Source organism: Narcine bancroftii, chromosome 3 (genome assembly GCF_036971445.1).
Source record: "Narcine bancroftii isolate sNarBan1 chromosome 3, sNarBan1.hap1, whole genome shotgun sequence".
NCBI lineage: Eukaryota > Metazoa > Chordata > Chondrichthyes > Torpediniformes > Narcinidae > Narcine > Narcine bancroftii.
In genome coordinates, this window is record NC_091471.1 from 4,939,096 (window position 1) to 4,958,559 (window position 19,464).

General features: G+C 49.0%; 1 protein-coding gene across 12 annotated transcripts in view; it reads left to right on the plus strand.

Annotated features, from left to right (window-relative positions):
- dysf (dysferlin, limb girdle muscular dystrophy 2B (autosomal recessive)) overlaps window positions 1–19,464 on the plus strand; it is a 444,465-nt gene that overhangs the window by 177,181 nt on the left and 247,820 nt on the right. For all 12 annotated transcript variants that reach the window (XM_069923420.1, XM_069923428.1, XM_069923419.1 and 9 more), the window contains exon 4: window positions 15,452–15,557. In XM_069923420.1, coding sequence (XP_069779521.1) covers window positions 15,452–15,557 — 106 coding nt within the window. The remainder of the gene's footprint in view (window positions 1–15,451; window positions 15,558–19,464) is intronic.

Below are 19,464 nucleotides of genomic sequence, written 5' to 3' on the forward strand. Positions count from 1 at the left end.
TGAAATCAACACAGTCGTTCGAAGGGATGGGATGTCTTTATCAGATGCGCTTTGTTGGGGCAGTCGAAGTGTGGTTTGCACTCTGCGCAGACCTGGCAGGACCTGTTCATTTCCTTGATGTCCTCAATGGAGTAGGGCAGGTTGCGTGCCTTGACAAAATGAGCCTTGCAGCGATGCCTGGGTGGCAAAGCTCATCGTGCAGTGACCGCAATGGCTGATGAGTGCAGAGGCATAACTTCTTCTTGACAGGGCATCTGGAGGATCATTGAGAGTACCTGGCCTGTATGCTATGTCATAATTACAGGTGGAGAGTTCAATCCTCCACATAGTGATCTTATCATTCTTTATTTTGTCCCATTTTGCATTATTAAACATAAATGTCACTGATCGCTGGTTGGTGAACAGTGTAAATTTTCTGCCGGACAGGTAATGGCTCCAGTGCCTGATGGCCTCCACAATGGCTTGAGCCTCTTTCTCCACAGATGGGTTTGTAGGGTATGGGAGAAAAAGGCAACCAGCCTGTCTGCCTGGTTAAGGGTAATGGCAGAGCTACATCAGAGGCTTTGCTTTCCACCTGGAAGGGTGCGTTCTTGTCCACCGCATGCATGGTGGCCTTTGCGATGTAGCTCCAAATGTAGTTGAAAGCAGCTTGTGCTTTGGCCTACAATGGGAAAGAAATGGTCTTTAAGAGGGGGTGGACCTTATCTGTGTAGTGAGGGACCCACTGGGTGTAGTAGAAGAAGCTCAGGCACTTCCTTAAAGCTTTCATGGTTGTCGGGATCAAGAGGTCTAACAGGGGGCACATTCGATCCAATGACACCATTCTCCACTACATAGCCCAGGATCACCAGACGTTTCATCCGGAACATGCACTTACTGGAGTTGTATGTGAGGTTCAGGGCTTAAGCCATGTGGAGAAACCTCTGGAGGTTGGCATCATGGTCTTCCAGAGTATTCATAAATGGAGATGTTGTCGAGATGAGGGAAGGTGGCCTTCAACCCATATTCGTCAACCATTTTGACCATCTGTCTCTGGAAGACCGAGACCCGTTTGGTCATACCAAAAGGGACCCGCTGGACCTGATAGAGCCTCAAATTCTGATAGTACCTGAAATTCTGTGTAGGGGCGGTCCTCAGAATGGATCAGTAACTGATGGTATGCAGCTTTCAGGTCAATGGTCGAATAGACCCGGTACTTGCCAAATTTTATTTACCATGTCCAAAATTCGAGGGAGGTGGTATGCGTACAGGAGTGTGAAACAATTAATTGTTTGGCTTTAATCAGTAATTAGTCTGGTCTTTTCTTCCCCTTTCACGACTACCATCTGGGCTCTCCATGGGCTGTTGCTAGGCTCCATGATGTTTTCTTTGAGCAGCCACTGTGTCTCGTCTCTAATAAATTCCTGACTCCCCGCACTCTATCGCCTGCTCAAATCAATATTTAGGGTGGAGAGACCGCATGCCGTGTCTGGCTTTTGGGATCTTCCGTTCTGCAACGTGCTTAGAGGATTAGAGTACTCCATGAGCACACTTTTAAGGTGACACAGGAAGTCCAAGTCCAGCAACACAGGAGCACATAAATCTTTCAGTACAGTCCGAACTTACAAAATCTCCCTCCCTCCCTTTACAGTTAGATGTACTATACAATACTACTGGATCGTTGCAGAGGGTGAAAATACGATAGTCCATCGGGCACACTCTTAAGTTGTACCGCAGAGCTGTCGTAGAGCTTATAAACCTCTTCATGGAGCCAATGTCTACCAAGCAATCAGTCAAATGTCCATTTACTCTCACCTCCATTGTCGAGTTATTCAATTGGTGAGGTATTGCCTGATCCAGGACGACCGATGCCAGTACTCTGGAAACCTTGTCACTCCCCATGCTGATGTCGAATCTCTGCTCTTGGCCTGCGGGCAGACAAGACAGTGTCGATCACGCGGCACGGCAAGATGGCCGCCCTCCATCTTGATCCGAGGGAGGACTAGGTGGCGTCGACCATGAGGCACAGCAAAATGGCTGCCGTGGCTTCCCACAATACTTCTCTTCTGGTGGCAGGTCCCGCTATGAGGCACAGCAAGATGATGGTGGCAAACAGCACAGAGAGGCTCAGGCATGGATCGAACGCTGATTCAGGGGTTGCACATGCAGTCACCCTCTTTGGGATCCCCTTGGCCCTGCCGACCTTCACCCAGTGCACTTGTATACCATATCCAGAGCATACGTCGTCCTTCCCAGGGCATCAGGCGGGGATGCTGTGCCTGTCCACAGAAGTAGCATCCCCGGTTGCATGTGGCTGCAGCAGTTGGCACTGGCGCTGCGGGAGTCACTGGCGCTCCAACAACCTGGTCCTCTGAAAGGTCGCTGCTTTTGCCCGTGAGGCCGTCAGCTCCCAGTTGGGCCCGTTCAAGTACTTTTGCCAGCTTCAGGGTGCTGGCCACGTTTTTCTTCCCCAGCTCTAGCAGTCGCTGTCTCGTACCTCGCCCTCACTCCTGCCATGAGGGTATCCCGGATTTGTTCCTCCTCTCTCACCCGGGCTGTGGCTGCTTCGTAGTGGCATTTCCTAGTCAAAGCCCACAGTTCAAGGACATAATCGTCCAGTGACTCACCAGGACGTTGCTGATGTCGGTGACTTGCCAGCACGTCATTCTGGGGCCTCACGTAATGGGCCTTTAAGCCTTCTATGGCCAACTTGTAAATTGCACAGTTTCTGATAACCACGAATCCCTTGGGGCCAACTTGAGAGAGAAGTGCAGACCTCTGGAGACTATCGGAGATGAAGACGTCTTGTATGGCTATTAGGTAGGACTGGAAGTACTCCAGCCAGTAGGCAAATTCCTCCGGGGCTTCAGGGGACAGAAGGTTGACCTGGAGCATGTCTGGCTTCCATAGGGCTTCCATCCCATTTCAAAGTTTAGCTATTAAAATTGTGACGCGACTGAATGTACTCGGAGAGGAGGACAAACACATTTTTATTAGCGTACAATCAATGGCCGGTATATAAAATAGTCCTCAGATGACTCTGAGATAAGGCGGGAAAACCAGGCTTTATATTGGGGTAGGTGAGGGTGGAGCCAGGGTTGGAGTCAGCCATCTGAACAACAGTGAATTCCAGTTCACTGAACCCCTCAGTCCCCTTGTGAACTTGTCCCCTCTGGTTCTAGAGTACCCTGTGAAATTGTGTGGCCGTTCACATTATCCATGTCTCCCATGATTTAACAAGGCCATTCCTCAGCCTCTTGTGCCCCAGCCCATCCAACCTGTCTCCGTAACTCAAACCCTCCATTCCCAGCCATATCCAGGTGGAACGACACAAATGACAGTCCTTTCCAATCCATGCAGGCCGTCACCCACCCACAATGCTCAATCATTAACGTGCTAACAAACCAACGCAGATTGGAGGAACAGCACCTAACGTTCCGTCTGGGCACTCTCCAACCACACGGCATTAACGTTGACCTCTCTAACATCCATTAAACCCCCCCTCCCTGAGTATCTCTCCCCTACACTTCCCTCTCCATTCTAATCTACTCCCCATGCCACCCATATCCACCTATGATTTCTTACCCACTAGTTTTTACTCCTCCCCCGTCTCATCCCTCCCCCCAACTTTTTTTGTTCAGATGCCTGTCTGCTCATACCTTGATGAATGCCTCAGTCCAAAACGTTGGCCATGTTTCTGTGCGACCTGCAGAGTTTCCCCAGCTCGTTTGGGCATTGTCCAAGATCTCACTCTCTCTGTTCCTCCACACTGTTCCTCCACTCCGCCTTCAAGTTCGAGAGGTGACAATAGACTGGAACTTAATGACGAAGGTAACACTATTCTGTCCACCCGTGTCACCAGTCTCAAGGCCTGCTTCTGAAAGGCCGTTGTGGGCAAGAATCAGAATCAGGTTCATTTTCATGGACGCGTCATAAATTTTTCTGTTTTGCGGCAGTAGTGTTGAGAAGAACAAGGTGAAATATTTACTATAAAGTTACAATTATGTAAATACAAGAGAAGTGATGTCTGTGGTTCATCGTCTGATCAGAAATCTGATGACAGAGAGGATGAATCTGTTTTTGTACCATTGGGCATTCATCTTCAGGCTCCTGTACCTCCTTCCTGATGGTAGCAGTGAGAAGAGGGCCTGGCCTGGAGGCTGAGGGTCCTTGAAGATAGAGGCTGCTTTCTTGAGGCATTATCTCTTAAAGATGTCCTCGATTAGCCCATGATGGCACTGGCTGAGCCCACCACCCTGTGTAGCCTTGCCCTGTCCTGTCCTCCATACCAGACAGTGATGCAGCCAGTCAGAATGCTCTCCACATTGCAAGAGTCTTTGGTGACATATCAAACCTCCTCGTACTTCCAACAGAATATAGCCACTGACGTGCTTCCTTCATAATTGCATCGACATAATGGTCCCAGTATAGGTCTGCAAAGATGTTGACAGGAGAATGGGGGTGGGGTGGGGGTGGGGAGGAATCTCATTTAAACATTTCAAATGTTGAAAGGTGCGGATGTAAAGTTTGTCTCCCATGATGGGAGCGTCTAGGACAAGAGGGCACATTAGGATTGAAGGGCGTCCACTTAGAACAGAGAGGAGGAGGAATTTCTTCAGCCAGGGGGTGGTAAATCTGTGTAATTTGTTGCCACAGGAGGTTGTGGAGTCCAGGACATTGGATGAATTTAAGACAGAGATTGATAGGTTCTTGATCAGCCAGGGCACCAAAGGTTATAGGGAGAGGGCCGTACAGTGGGGCTGAGTGGGGAAAAGGATCAGCTCATGATTAAATGGCGGGGTAGACTTGATGGGCTGAATGGCCTAGTTTTGCTGCTGTGTCTTATGTCACCCATGAATTTGAAGCTTCTTAACTCTCCACTGCTGACCCCCCCAATGAGGGCTAGTTTGTGTTCTCCTGGCTTCCCCTTCCTGAAGCCCACTATCACTTCTTTGTTGAGTGCAAGGTTGTTGGTGTGACACCACTCAATGAGCTGATGTATCTCCCTCCTGTACACTTCCTCATTTCTGTCCATGATTCTGCCAATAGCCACAGTGCCATCGGCAAGTTTGAATTGTGCCTCACCACATGACCATGGGCATGAGTGAGTAGAGCAGTGGGCGAAGCATGTGTCCTTGTCGATTGTCAGTGAGGAGGAGATGACTAATCTGCACGGACTGTGGTCTTCCGATGAGGAAGTCAAGAATCCAGTTGCAGAGGGAGGAGCACAGGCCCAGGTTTTGAAGTCTGAAGCTCTCTGTCCTTACATGGCGCTCACAGTCTGGTCCAGGGGAGAGGGCCAGCCCAGAGCCTCAGCTGACCTGATGCTGCTGGACCCTACATGGCGTCGGTCATTGTGGGCATGGGGTTAATCAGAAGTTCGCATCCACCTGCAATTAGATTCTTTCAGGGAGGTTGAAGACAAAAGATTCCTTTGCAAGATTTAATTGGGCGGCAGGGTTAGCGCAGCGCTGTTACAGTTCGAATCCCGCCCCATCTGGTACATTCTCCCCATGTGTGCGTGGGTTTCCTCCGGGTGCTCCGGTTTCCTCCCACCATTCGAAACGTTCCAGGGTGGGGAGGTTGTAGGTCCATTTGGGTGTAGAGGAATTGGGCGGCCTGGTTTAAATGGCCCGAATTGGCTTCTACAGTGCTGCAGATAACATTTAAATTTAAAAATTTAACACGTGCCTTCCAGACCAACTCCTTACAAGTCCAAACTTGTAAGTCTCTGGAAAGGCCAGGAGACTTTTCTAGGATAATTAATTAGCACAGCCCATTGTGTTGTGAGTTCGTTTCCTGTTGACTTATCTTCTCCTCTTTGCTGTGGTAACTATTTAAGATCCTTTCCCCTGCAAATAATTGTAATATGATGCCAAGTTCAGTGAGAAGGGTTTCTTCCAATAACAGGCCTATTAAAGCACCATTCTTTTTTTTCTTTGGCTTGGCTTCGCAGACGAAGATTTATGGAGGGGGTAAAAAGTCCATGTCAGCTGCAGGCTCGTTTGTGGCTGACAAGTCCGACGCGGGACAGGCAGACATGGTTGCAGCGGCTGCAGGGGAAAATTGGTTGGTTGGGGTTGGGTGTTGGGTTTTTCCTCCTTTGCCTTTTGTCAGTGAGGTGTCCAATGAAAATGAAGAGTAATTAAGCACCAAGCAAGAGCCATGTTGGGGGAGGTGGGTTCATTCAGGAGCCTGATGGCCACGGGAAGAAACTGCCTTTAAGTGTGTTGGTGGGCGCTTTCACGCTCCTGAGCCTCTATGGGAGGAAGGAGACGAGAGTGCGTCCGGGCTGCGATGAGTCCTTCAGTGCGTCAGCTGCCTTCCCTGGGCTGTGGGAGATGGAGTCCGCGGAGGTGAGGGAAGCTTACTGCACTCACCACCTCCTGCGGCTCCTTTCGATCTTGAACAGAGCAGCTCCCGTCCCACACTGTGATGCACCCGGCAAGTTTGCTCTCGGTGGTGACCCGGTAGTGGTTGTGAGGGACAGAGGGGACACAGCGAACTTCCATAGTCTTCTGAGAAAGAGGCATTGGATCAATATCTTGACCATCCCTTCAACATTGCCTCTGCCCCCATCCAGTGGTGTTTGGGTTAACGGTCCTTGTGAAGGTAAATGTAATAAAATAGGAACAGGTGTTGGCCATTTGACCCTTTCATCCTTGTTCTTTGTTCCAAGAGAACTTGGCTGATCTCCCTCCCAGCTGGTTTTTGTTTTAACATACTAACTTTATTTAAAACTACCACTACAATATGACAAGACACAAAACACCCACAACTCTACAACTAAAAGCTACTGTTAACATGTGGCAAAAAACCCTCGAGTAGCAGTAATCACAGCTGCCTCTCTGTTACACATCAAACCACACAAGCGATCCTCTGGGGGCACCCACTGTTCCCAGAACTTGGCCGCCGCCCCCTTGGACACCACGTGCTCCTGCTCCAACACCGCACGGGCCTGGACGTAACCGAAAAGAGGTGCAGAGAGTCAGCTTGCCCCCCCCCCCCGAACCCTTGTCCGCCCGCCACCTCGACCCGTGAATGGCCAGATCCACCAAGTTAAACAGCAACCCCACAAGAAGATCTTCTAAACCCTCCAACTTGTTCCTGCACCGTCCCTCTATTTTGGGGCACCTTTACAGCGCCTGCAATCAGGACCAGGATTCGAATCCCGCGCTGTCTGTAAGGAGTGGGTATGTTCTCCCGGTGTCTGCATGGGTTTTCCCCAGGGGCTCCAGTTTTCTCCCACCGTTTGAAATGTATGAGAGTTGTAGGTTAATGGGGTGTAATTGGGCAGTGTGGGCTCATGGCCTAAAGGGCTTATTACCTTGTTGTATGTTGGCACTAAAAACTAAAGTAGATTTTAAGAGGCTTCCAGAGAGACACCTGGAATGAAGGAACTGACAGCATAGGGATCGTGTGGAAGCGACAGGTTTGATTTGGACATCACGTTCAGCATAGACAGATGGACCAAAGGGTGTCCTGTTCCAGTGCCGAGCTATGTTCTGAGTGGAAGGATTTCTTCTTATCTCAGTTCTTTGAGTACTTAGTCTTGGACTGTCCTTGGTTATACCACCAGCCAACCAAGGAAAATAGGCCGGTGGGACCCTTAGACAAGAGGGCACAACTTCAGGATTTAAAACAGAGATGCGGGGGAGGAGGAAATTTCTTTGACCAGAGACCGGTAAACTTCTGGAAGTTGCTGCCACGGGTGGCTGTGGACGCCAGATTGTTGGGTGTATTTAAGGCAGAGATTGACAAGTATCTGAAGGGTCAGGGGATCAAAAGTTATGGGGAGGAGACCGGGGAGTGGGAGAATGGATTGGCTCATGATGAAATGGTGGCGTGGACTTCATGGGCCAAATGGCCACTTCTGCTCCTATATTTTATGTTCCCTGCCAGCTCTGTGACTGGAAGTGCAGAGTGTCACCTAAATTATGTCCCATACCTTCCAGAGGACAGGCGGACATTGTGATAGGGAGTGACATAGGGAGGGAGAGAGGGGGAGAGGAGAGAGGGATGGAGAGGGGGGAATGAAGGGAAGGAGAAGAGGAGAGGGAGTGAGAAGGGGAAGGAAGAGGTAGGGATGGAGAGGGGGAGAGGAGAGAGAGGGAAGCAGGAGGAGGGGAATGGAAAGGGAGGAGAAGGAAAATGGTGAGGGAGAGAGGGAGGATGAAAGGAAGGGGGAAGGAAGGTAGAGAGGGGAGGGGGAGGGATGGAGAGGGGGAATGGGAGGGAGAGAGAGGGCAGGAAGAGGGGATGGAGAGGGAGAAAGAGAATGGTGAGGGAGAGCAGGAGGATGAGAGGAAGGGGGAAGGAAGATAGGAGGGAGAAGGGGAGAGAGAGGGAAAGAGGAAGGGCAGGGAAATTGAAGGAGAGGGAGAGAGGGGAAAGAAAAAGGGGAGAGAGGGAGAGAAAGAAAATACACTTCTTAGCAGTCAGCTTGAACTTTGAAGAAAGGGCAATGTTGATGAGACATAGCACAATGTTGGAGTGTGCTGGGGCTCTGGATTAGAAACTGTGGCAACGCCTGCCAGGCTGTTTCCTGATGGGAGCTCTCAGCCTGACTTCCTGTAAGTGACCAGCGAGAGCAAGGATCTCTCCGTTATCCTGGCTTACCAGGATTCGGCCCAGCCACAGACAGGAATATTTAGTGCTCTGAGTCAGTGATAGCAAGGGGAAGGGACCAGAGGAAATGTTTCATTATAAATAAAAGCTACAGGCGAGAGCACATCCAGGGGAGTGCAGAATGACTTCATTCTCCCCCTCTCCCGTCTTGTGCAGGAGTTACAGCTACGACAAATCTCTGTCTTCCTCGCCCCAGCGCTGCCCCTCTCCTCGCACCAGCGCTCTATCCAGGAGGCAGCATCAGGGGAACCCCGACCTTGGCTGTTGTGGCGCAGGCCATGGGCTGCCCTCCTGTATGCGGGAAACCTCGTGAGGGCATAGACCTTCCCCTCGACATCCGCAGATAGTTTTTTTTGTACCAAAATAGTCTTTATTCACAATTTAAAAAATATAAATACAAAGTAAGGTCTTCTCACATCCATTGTGTCCTAGTCGTGTATAGACAAAGGAAATCAGTCCTTCAATATTCAAAGAGTCATGGAGCGTGGAAACAGCCCCTTCGGCCCAACCTGTCCATGCCATCCAAAATGACCCATCCACACTCATCCCACTTACCTGGGCTTGGTCCCTATCCCCCTAAACCCATCCTATCCACGTATCTGTAGCGTGATCAATGACCACCCGCAGACACGAACCAAGCAGTCATAGGTTTTATTGATCAGAAGACCCAGGCATGCCTCTGCACGCTGCTGGCTCACGCCAAAGGCAGGTATGAAGGAGGAGACCAGGGCTCTCGGCCTTTATTAGGGGGCCTTATGGGGAGGGGGTGACAGGTAGAGAAGGCGGGCCAGCCTGCCCACTCCAGTGAGGACATGCCCGCAGTACCGTGTTCCAGTACAAGATCCATCCAAATTTCTCTTAAACGTTTACAATATTATCTGTGGTAGCTCATCCACACACCTGCCACCCTCTGTGTTTAAAAAAAAGTTATCCCTCAGGACTCCCCCAACCTCACCTTAAACTTCTCGTTAATGATTTCCCCTACTCTGGGCAAAAGGAACTCTGCGTTCACCCGATCTATTTCTCTCGTGATGTTGTCCACCTCTGTGATGTTACCCCCCTCTCCCTCCTGCGTTCCTAGAAATAGAGCCCCAGCCTGCTCAACCTCTCCCTGTAGCTCAGTCCCCCGAGTCCTGGCAACATCCTCGTAAACATTTGTTTGTGCATCCTTGAGGTGTTCACCTTTTATAGCACTGTTGCCGCTAATGTGTATCCACCCACCCTCCCGTCAGGATTCCTCCCTCTTCTGCTGTTTGAGGGGCTTCCCCATCAATGCCAGCCCCTCTGGTGATGGAAGGACTCTAGATTGTGATCTCGCATTGGCTGTGCCAGGCCTCCCTCAGCACATCCTCCCGCAGCCTGGGACAAGCCAGTTGGTGGGATTCCCTCACCGACATCTCACGGTGCTGGAAGGCCAACGTTTTGTGCAGTCTTTTATGAAGCTGATGATCTTCAGGCCCTAATCCTCAGATCCAAGGTCCTCCATGTATCTACCCTCCACACAGTTAAGATTAACATTCAAGATTTCAAGATTCTTTTATTGTCATTTAATAAATCAGACAATGTAACATCACACATTTCCTTTAGCATAAGGCAGACAAAAATCCACCATTAGCAGATATTTCCCACCGACATTTCCTCATCCCAGAGCCACTGAGTGTCCGTGGATTGACGTCCAGCGGGGGGCTTAAGTGGGGGGCACTTATAGATGAGGGCAAATGTCGGTGATCAAATTCAAGTTAGCTGAAGTAATTGTTGGGCCCTTGGATGATGCACCATACCTTAGGGCAACTCTGTTACGATCCCAGAGGATCCATGAACCCAGCAGCAATAGATATTCACCAAGACAGAAGGTTACTTAAACAAAAGTTGCTTTTAATTATCTTTAAACATGAAAACAGAATCAAACTTTAACTTATCTCTGTTGACTTACACAATCTAACTTAACCCCCTTCTAATTGTAAGTGCACGTATATGTAATGTGTGTGTAAGTTCAGAAAAGTTCTTTGGTTCACAGTCCAATCTCACTTCTCATTCCTCCAAGTTCACTGGTTGCAGACAATTCTTATACTGTGCACAGAATTTAACATTTATAAAGTTCACCAGGCTTTGGTGCTTGAAAGGTAAATTGTTACCGCTCAGGAAGGTTCTTGTTGTTTTCAGAGAGATTTGTTGTTCCAGGACGTCCACAACTGATCTACTTCCATCAGTCACTCCAGTGTCTTGCTGACAAAACGTGACCCTTCAGGGTTCTCCAGATGATAACTTCTTTCTTTCAGGTCACCACAGAGTGTCTTTTTGTTTCACTTATTCCAAGTGAAACATAAACCAGCCAGTCCTCTCCTCTTGCATGAACCACAAGGGCTGTGACTAGGCCATCTTCCAAATGGGCTTGCCAGCTTGTCCTGTTCCAGTCCCAGCTACTTCTGCTGACTATAACACTGTACAAGTGATCTCTGTCTCTCTTTCTCTGGGAAAAAGCCTGTTTGACACTCTCTGCTTGCAAAACTACATGACCATCTTACAACAGCAAGCTCTCCTCCAGACAGAAGCGGCTCGGACATGCTCTTTCATCTGTTGCCCTTTGCAAACAACAATCCATTAGTAAAGTCTCTTGGGCACTCTTCAAAGCTCTTGCAAAAGCTGTGTAGCCGATATGTCTAGCATGGGGCAGAGCTCCAGTATTTTAAATAAGATCTGTTTTAAAGTGTTTGTATGTGACCTACTCTAACAAACCTTTCCCAATTTATCTCCCAAAAACATATCTATATACTCTGTCACAACTTCTAAAGCCAGAATCTATGCATAAATATATCCATTTACTCCATTTGCAAGGGAAAAGTGCTGTAGTACAGTGGACAAAATAATAGCCACAGCAAGAGATGGAGAAGATGGTAGGAATTAGGAGGCATGGTTAGTGCAGTGTGATTACAGAGCCAGCGACCGCATTCAAATCCAGGTCAATCACTAAATTCTGTTCTTTTGGCTTGGCTTCGCGGACAAAGATTTATGGAGGGGGTAAATGTCCACGTCAGCTGCAGGCTCGTTTGTGGCTGACAAGTCCGATGCGGGACAGGCAGACACGGTTGCAGCGGCTGCAGGGGAAAATTGGTGGGTTGGGGTTGGGTGTTGGGTTTTTCCTCCTTTGTCTTTTGTCAGTGAGGTGGGCTCTGCGGTCTTCTTCAAAGGAGGTTGCTGCCCGCCGAACTGTGAGGCGCCAAGATGCACGGTTTGAGGCGTGATCAGCCCACTGGCGGTGGTCAATGTGGCAGGCACCAAGAGATTTCTTTAGGCAGTCCTTGTACCTCTTCTTTGGTGCACCTCTGTCATGGTGGCCAGTGGAGAGCTTACCATATAACACGATCTTGGGAAGGCGATGGTCCTCCATTCTGGAGACGTGACCTACCCAGCACAGTTGGATCTTCAGCAGCGTGGATTCAATGCTGTCGACCTCTGCCATCTCGAGTACTTCGATGTTGGTGATGAAGTCATTCCAATGAATGTTGAGGATGGAGCGGAGACAACGCTGGTGGAAGCGTTCTAGGAGCCGTAGGTGATGTCGGTAGAGGACCCATGATTCGGAGCCGAACAGGAGTGTGGGTATGACAACGGCTCTGTACACGCTGATCTTTGTGAGGTTTTTCAATTGGTTGTTTTTCCAGACTCTTTTGTGTAGTCTTCCAAAGGCGCTATTTGTCTGTTGTCTATCTCGTTGTCGATCCTTGCATCCGATGAAATGGTGCAGCCGAGATAGGTAAACTGGTTGACCGTTTTGAGTTTTGTGTGCCCGATGGAGATGTGGGGGGGGCTGGTAGTCATAGTGGGGAGCTGGCTGACGGAGGACCTCCGTTTTCTTCAGGCTGACTTCCAGGCCAAACATTTTGGCAGTTTCCGCAAAACAGGACGTCAAGCGCTGAAGAGCTGGCTTCTGTACAGAAGAACATAAGAAACAGGAGAGGGAGTTGGCCCTTCGGCTGTCGAACCTGCTCCACCATTCAACGAGATCATGGCTGATCTGATGATTGGCTCATCTCCACCCACCTGTCTTTTCCCCATATCCCTCAATTCCTTTTTTATGTAAAAATCTATCTAACTGAACCTTAAATATGTTTAATGAAGTCACCTCAACCACTTCCCTGGGTAGAGAATTCCACAGATTCACGACTCTCTGGGACAAACAGATTTTCCTCATCTCAGTCTTGAATCTACTCCCCTGAATCTTGAGGCTGTGTCCCCTAGTTCTGGTCTCACCTACCAGTGAAAAGTTTTTTCCTGCCTCTATCTTATCCATCCCTTTCATAATTTTATCTGTTTCTACAAGATCTCCTCTCATTCTTGAGTCTAATTCCAGACAATTTAGCCTCTCCTCGTAGGTCAACCCCCTCATCTCCGGGATCTATCTGGTGAACCTCCAGTGGACTGCCTCCAAGGCGAGTACATCCTTCCTCAAGCATGGAGACCAGAACTGTACACCGTTCTCCAGGTGCAGCCTCACCAGGACCTCGTATGACCTCCCTGCTCTTCAATTCAATTCTTCTAGTGATGAAGACCAACATTCCGTTTGCCTTCTTAATAACCTGCTGTGCCTGCAACCCAACATTTTTGTGACACCGTGGATGAAGTAAATCACAAAACACTCGAGAAGCTCAGCTGGTCAAACTGGGTCCTTTACGTAGTGAAGGCAGAGAGACATCACTGGCATTTGACCTGCCGAGTTTCTCAAGCATTTTGCATTTGAATCCAGTGTTGTGGTTTCAAGCCAGTTCATTTAGAGAATTGCCTTGTAGAGTCATGTTATGGCGAAAATTCAAATTAGTCAGATGGAATGTAAACTCACTTCCTTTGGTAATCATTCCAAGACCATTATCACACACATGAATCCGCTCTACCCTGGGTTCGGATGAACATTCAAAAGGATTAATACAGTGGGGATAGCAACAGTTTTGAGGCCCAACATTTAAGAGCCTTCAAGAAAGGTGTCCTGGTTAGCGCAATGCTGTTACAGCGCCAGCGATCCGGGTTCAAATCCAGTGCCGTCAGTATGGATTTGGTACATTCTTCCTGCGACCTGAGAGGGTTTCCTCTGGGTGCTCCAGTTTCCTCCCACCATTCGAAACATACTGGGAGTTGGAGGTTAACTGGGATATTTGGGCGGCACGGGCTCGTGGGCAGGATGTACGTCTGACATTTTAAATTTAAATTTAGACTCTTTGAGGAAAAGTCTAAAATTAGGGGGAATTGGTTTAAAATAGTGGTTTTCAAACTTTTTCTCTCCTCTCACATCCCACTTTTAAGTAATCCCTTTGCTATTGGTGCTCTGTGATTAGAAAGGGACGGGAAGGTTGAGAATCACTGCTCTAGACCCAATTGTTACTGAAATATTTTGCTTGAGAAAAATTGTCATTGGTCTTTCTTTTGGAGTTCTGAAACCGTGCACATGACGAGTCAATGAGGGACGATTAAACAGTGGTTTTCAACAGGTACGATTAAACAGTGGTTTTCAACGTTTTTCTTTCCACTCATATCTCACCTTAAGCAATCCCTTACTAATCACAGAGCACCAATGGCATAGGGATTACTTAAAGTGGGATGTGAGTGGAAAGAAAAAGATTTAAAACCATTGGTTTAGAATGAGGGATAAGAGCCTTGGAGAGGGTCTGAGGAAGAATATTTCCCCCAAGGGTGGTTGTGACCAGGAACCTCGCTGTCCGTCTCCCTGTGGGAGGGGGAGTCGAGAACTGGTCTTGAACTGGGAACCCAAACGTTGGCTGACCATTTCTCTCCACAGGCGCCGCCCGGTCCGTAAAGCACCCCCAGTTTCTCTTTGTTTGCTCCAGATTCCACCGTCTGTCAGGTTTTTAGCTGTGGCTTTTAGTCTCAGAGAGGGAGGCCGCAAGCCCACGCCGCCCAAATACACCCATGCGACATAATAATCTATTGATCCCGGACGTTTTTGGAACGTGGGAGGAAACCGGAGCGTCTGGAGGAAACCCCTTGCCGGTTGTGGGAGGAACGTACCAATTCCATACTGACGGTGCCAGATTTGAACTCGGGTCGCTGGCGCTGTAATAGTGTCACGCTAACCTCTAAGCTAACTGGACACCTTTCTTGAAGGCTCTTAAATGTTGGGCCTCAAAACTGTTACTATCCCCACTGTATCAATCCTTTTGAATGTTTGCCCGATCCCAGAGTAGAGCAGATTTGTGTGTGCGATACTGGTCTTGGAATTCCACAGATCAGAAATGATTATTCGAGGACGTGAGTTTACATTCCATCTCATCTGAATAATTTGAATTCAAGCCATAACATGACTCTATATAATACTCTAAATGAACTGGCGTGAAACAACTGTTTAGATCAGATCAAATATTATTTATTGTCATGTAATAAAAAATAAATGTAATATTACACAAAATAGCCTTTATTCTGCCTTAAGGCAGGCAAAGATTTGCCATTAGCATTGCCCGGTGCCCCTAAGTTCAGAGAAAGGGAAGGAAAAGAGAGCCCCCTTCAGAGATACTGAGTCACCGAGTGTCCTGGGATTCACCTCCAGTTCTCCTCTGCAACTGCACAGCTCCCAGTTCAAACCTTTGGCAAGCTGAGCTCCAGATCCGGACCTCTGACACGATCAGGAAGCCTTCAGTGCCCGAGGCCCATCGCAAGTCCAGCATCGATGATTGGCTCTCCCGTGAAGAATCTCAACCCAAAAGGGGAGACAAAATTCTCATCTGGGGGCAGAATGTAAAGCGATGGAAATCTCTTCAAGAGCTCGGGGCGGAAGACTGGAGCTGGATAAGAGTGGGTCCAACCCTTTGCTCAAACTGTGCTGTTCTTGACTTTGCAGGTTTCTGGGAGAGGTCCATGCCTCCCTGAATGATGTACTGAATTCCCAACATCTGGTGGCTAAATACAACCTGGCTCTGCTGGACACCAAGAAACAGAATACTGGGGTAAGGATGCAGGCTCGATCTCTCTCTCAGTACTCTTTCAAGTATGGTCAATCCAGCTCCTTCATCCTGTCCCATGGTAACCCGTTGGCGTAACAGGCAGCGCAATGCCTTTACAGCACCAGTGATCGGGACTGGACCAGGGTTTGAATCTGGCACTGTCTGTTAGGAGTTTGTATGTTCTCCCCGTGTCTGCATGGGTTTCCCCCGGGGGCTCTGGTTTCCTCCCACTGTTCAAAAACATACCAGGGATGTAGGTTAATGGGGTGTAAATTGGACGGTACAGACTCGTGGGCTGAAATAACTGGTTACCATGCTGTATGTCTAAATTTTAAAAAAAGTTTAAAACCCCTCACCCCCAACTCCCTGTGTCACTGACTGAACCCCCCACTGCTGTTAACCCCCTCCCTCACACCATCCCTTAGTGACCCCTCTCCCCAGCTCCCTGTGTCACTGACTGTAATCCCCCCTTCCCCACACTGTCCCCTCAGTGACCACCCTCCCCCAGCTCCCTGTGTCACTGACTGTAAACCCCCTTCCCCACACAGTCCCTCAGTGACCCCCCTCCCCCAGCTCCCTGTGTCACTGACTGTACCCCCACCGACATTAATCCCCACTCCCCCACACTGTCCCTCAGTGACCCCGCTCTCCCAGCACCCTGTGTCACTGACTGTACCCCCACCAATGTTAATCCCCACTCCCCCACACTGTGCCTCAGTGACCCCGCTCTCCCAGCACCCTGTGTCAATGACTGTACCCCCACCGACGTTAATCCCCCTTCCCGACACTGTCCCTTAGTGACCCCTCTCCCCCAGCTCCCTGTGTCACTGACTGTAACCCCCCCTTCCCCACACTGTCTCTCAGTGACCCCCCCTCCCCCAGCACTGTGCCCTTATTTTAATATTCCTCGGCAGGACAGTCGATGCCCCTTCATAGTTGTGCTTTGAATCCTGCATTTCGCTTCACATCGTCACGGTCTGGGATAGAAGGTATACGTAAACCCAGGTATTACCAGCAATTTATTAGGGTCTGAGATCATGTTCCTGGCTTGATGTGGCATTCCACTATCTGCACAGTGGCCATCGACTCTCTCTAGCTCTCCTCCTGATGATTAAATTCCCTCGGCTGAGTTCTGGTGTTATCAGGAGGAGATTCTGACAGAAAACAGCACAGAACAGGCCATTTGCCTCTCTTTGATTGTGCAAGACCCAATACCAACAAACTCAATTTCTTCCACCTGTGCCTGATCCATACCCATCTATTCACTGCATATTTATGTGTAAGTTAAAACATGATTTGCTTGTAGTCCATTCCAGGCACCCACCGCTCTCTGTGCAAAACATGCCCCCACATATCTCCCTTAAACGTCTCCTCCCTCACTCCCCTTCTTACCTTAAACACATCCTTGAAAGTCTGCTGTCGACAAGGTGGGTCCAAGGGTAGGGAATGGACTTGGAGTTTCCCAGGAGTAACTCAGGCAGCCTGCCAGTGAAGGAGGGATCATGGCAGGAGCCCTGGTCAATAAGGCTGGCATTCAGGAGGTGGAGACCTGTCAGGAGGGATCTCGAACTTCCAGGACCAGGTGGTGAACCAAAGGCTGCAAGCAAATGAGCAGGGAAATCACTGTGTTCTGCAGGTAGAAGAAATGGCAGAGTGGCTGAGTTGGAGTGGTTTTATCATCTTATGATCCTTTCATTGAGGAAAGAGACCATTCAGCCCATCCACTCCAGGTGAACTCTCGAAGCAATGCCATTCCCCATCCCCCATTTGCTCACCTGTGCTCCGAATTTTCATCCCCTCTTCCCTGATTCTCCTGCCCTTCACTGACATGAGGGACAAATGTACGGAGGATGACCAACCTACTGACTCGCACACTTTCAGGATGCGGGGGGGGGATGGTGGCAATTGTGTATAAGATTACGAATGTCTTTGATAGAGTGGACAGCCAGCACCTTCTTTCCCGAGGTGACAATAGGAAATACCAGAGGTTAGGGGATGGAAGTTTCAGGGAGATGTCAGAGGTATGTTTTTTTACAGAGAAAGTGGTGGGTGCCTGGAATTCATTGCTGGGGGTGGCAGTGGAGGCTGGGACAATAGGGAACATTTAAAAGACTCTTAGGTGGTCACATGGGATATAAGAAAAATGGGTGTGAGAGGGGGAAGGGTTAGATTGTTGTGGAGTAGCTTTCCATAGGTCAGCCCAAAATTGTGGGATCATACTGTTCCAGAATGTTCTATGAAACCGGAGAATCCGGGGAAAAGCCACATGGTTACAGGGACATCATGCGAACTCCACCTGGTTCTCTAGAGCTGTGAGGCAGTGACTCTACCACTGTGCCACTGGGAAGGGGAGTTTCTGCATGTTTCCAGCATTTTCACATATAAAATTAAACACATGACATTGTCTTTCCGGCCCACAAGCCCGTGCCGCCCAATTATACCTAGAACCCCATCCTCCTGGTACATTTTTGAAAGGTGGGAGGAAACCAGAGTGGCCTTAGGGAACCCAGGCAGCCACATGGAGAATGCACAAACTCCATGAAGACTGCTCCGGATTCGTACCCAGATCACTGGTGCAGTTACGGCATTGGGCCAGCCGCTACACTAACCGAGCTGCACGAAAGCTCGAGCAAACAGCGCTTGATCGCCTGGAGATAAACCACTGCGAACAGGGTTTGAACCTACACGGGGAATCCCACGGAAGTCAAGGCCCATACCTCAACCATTCGCCTTATCGCAGCATGTACTTTGTGGGGCAGCATTTCATGCCCCAGCTTGCTGTGACTCCGTGCATTCCACAGTGTCAGAGACCAGCATTGGCTCTCTACAACCTTGCTGGTTGGTGGAGTAGCAAATTTGGGGGGGAGGCGGGTGGGGTGGGTGTTGTGAGGTGGGTCAATCTGTCTGACTGCATTCCAATACTAGTAGATTGCCCACAAAGCAAGGTGTTTTGGTGAGTTCAGCATCCCAGGGCAAGGATTCAATGCAGCTGGTATGCAAATGTTATCTTAGGCCTGGGTATGCTTAGTCAGGTTAGATGCAGGCAGGCTATAAAAGCAGCTCACCTATACAGATGCTGTGTGTTGCATTGGTATAGACTTAATGCAGGTTGATGCACATGCTCTTCAGGCAAAAGCAGAGTGAGTGTATTTAACAATGGCGTTTATTGTCTTCAGGAAGATTCACTACAGTGGATACATATACCCCAGGTTGCTGTGGGAAGTGTGGGAAGACATAGCTGGGGCATTGGCTATGATCTTTGAGTCCTCTTTGGCCACAGGGGGGTTGCTGGAGGACTGGAGAATGTGAAATGTGGTCCTTTTGTTCAAAAAAAAGTAATAAGGAGAAATCTTGGGAATTGTAGACCGGTGAGTCTTACGTCAATGGTGTGTAAACTATTGTAGAGGATTATTAAGGATAGGATCTGGGAGCATTTGGAGAAATACTGACTACTGAGGAATAATCAGCATTGTTTTAGAAGTGAAGGTCGTGCCACAAAGTGCTGGAGGATTCTTGGAAGGCCATGCATGGCCAATGCTTCCCCTCACCGGGAAAGGCCCGAACAAAAGGAAGGGGAGGAGCAGGAGAACGGGCTGGTAGGTGATAGGTGGTTACACTGGAAGAAGTGAGGAAAGGAAGAAAGTAGGAGGTGATTGAAGAAAGAGGTGGAGTGCGTGATGATCTACCAGTGGAGGTGATGGATGCAAGTTCGATTCTGACATTTAAGAGGAGATTGGACAGGTACATGGACGAGAGGGATATGGAGGGCTGCGGTCTGGATGCAGGTCAGTGGGATGAGCAAAATAAATAATTGAGCACTAGATGGGCTGAAGGACATTGTTCTGTGTTGTAGTGTTCTTCGGTTCAAAAGATTCAAGAATACTTCTCCTTCTCAAGGAAAAATAGGGAT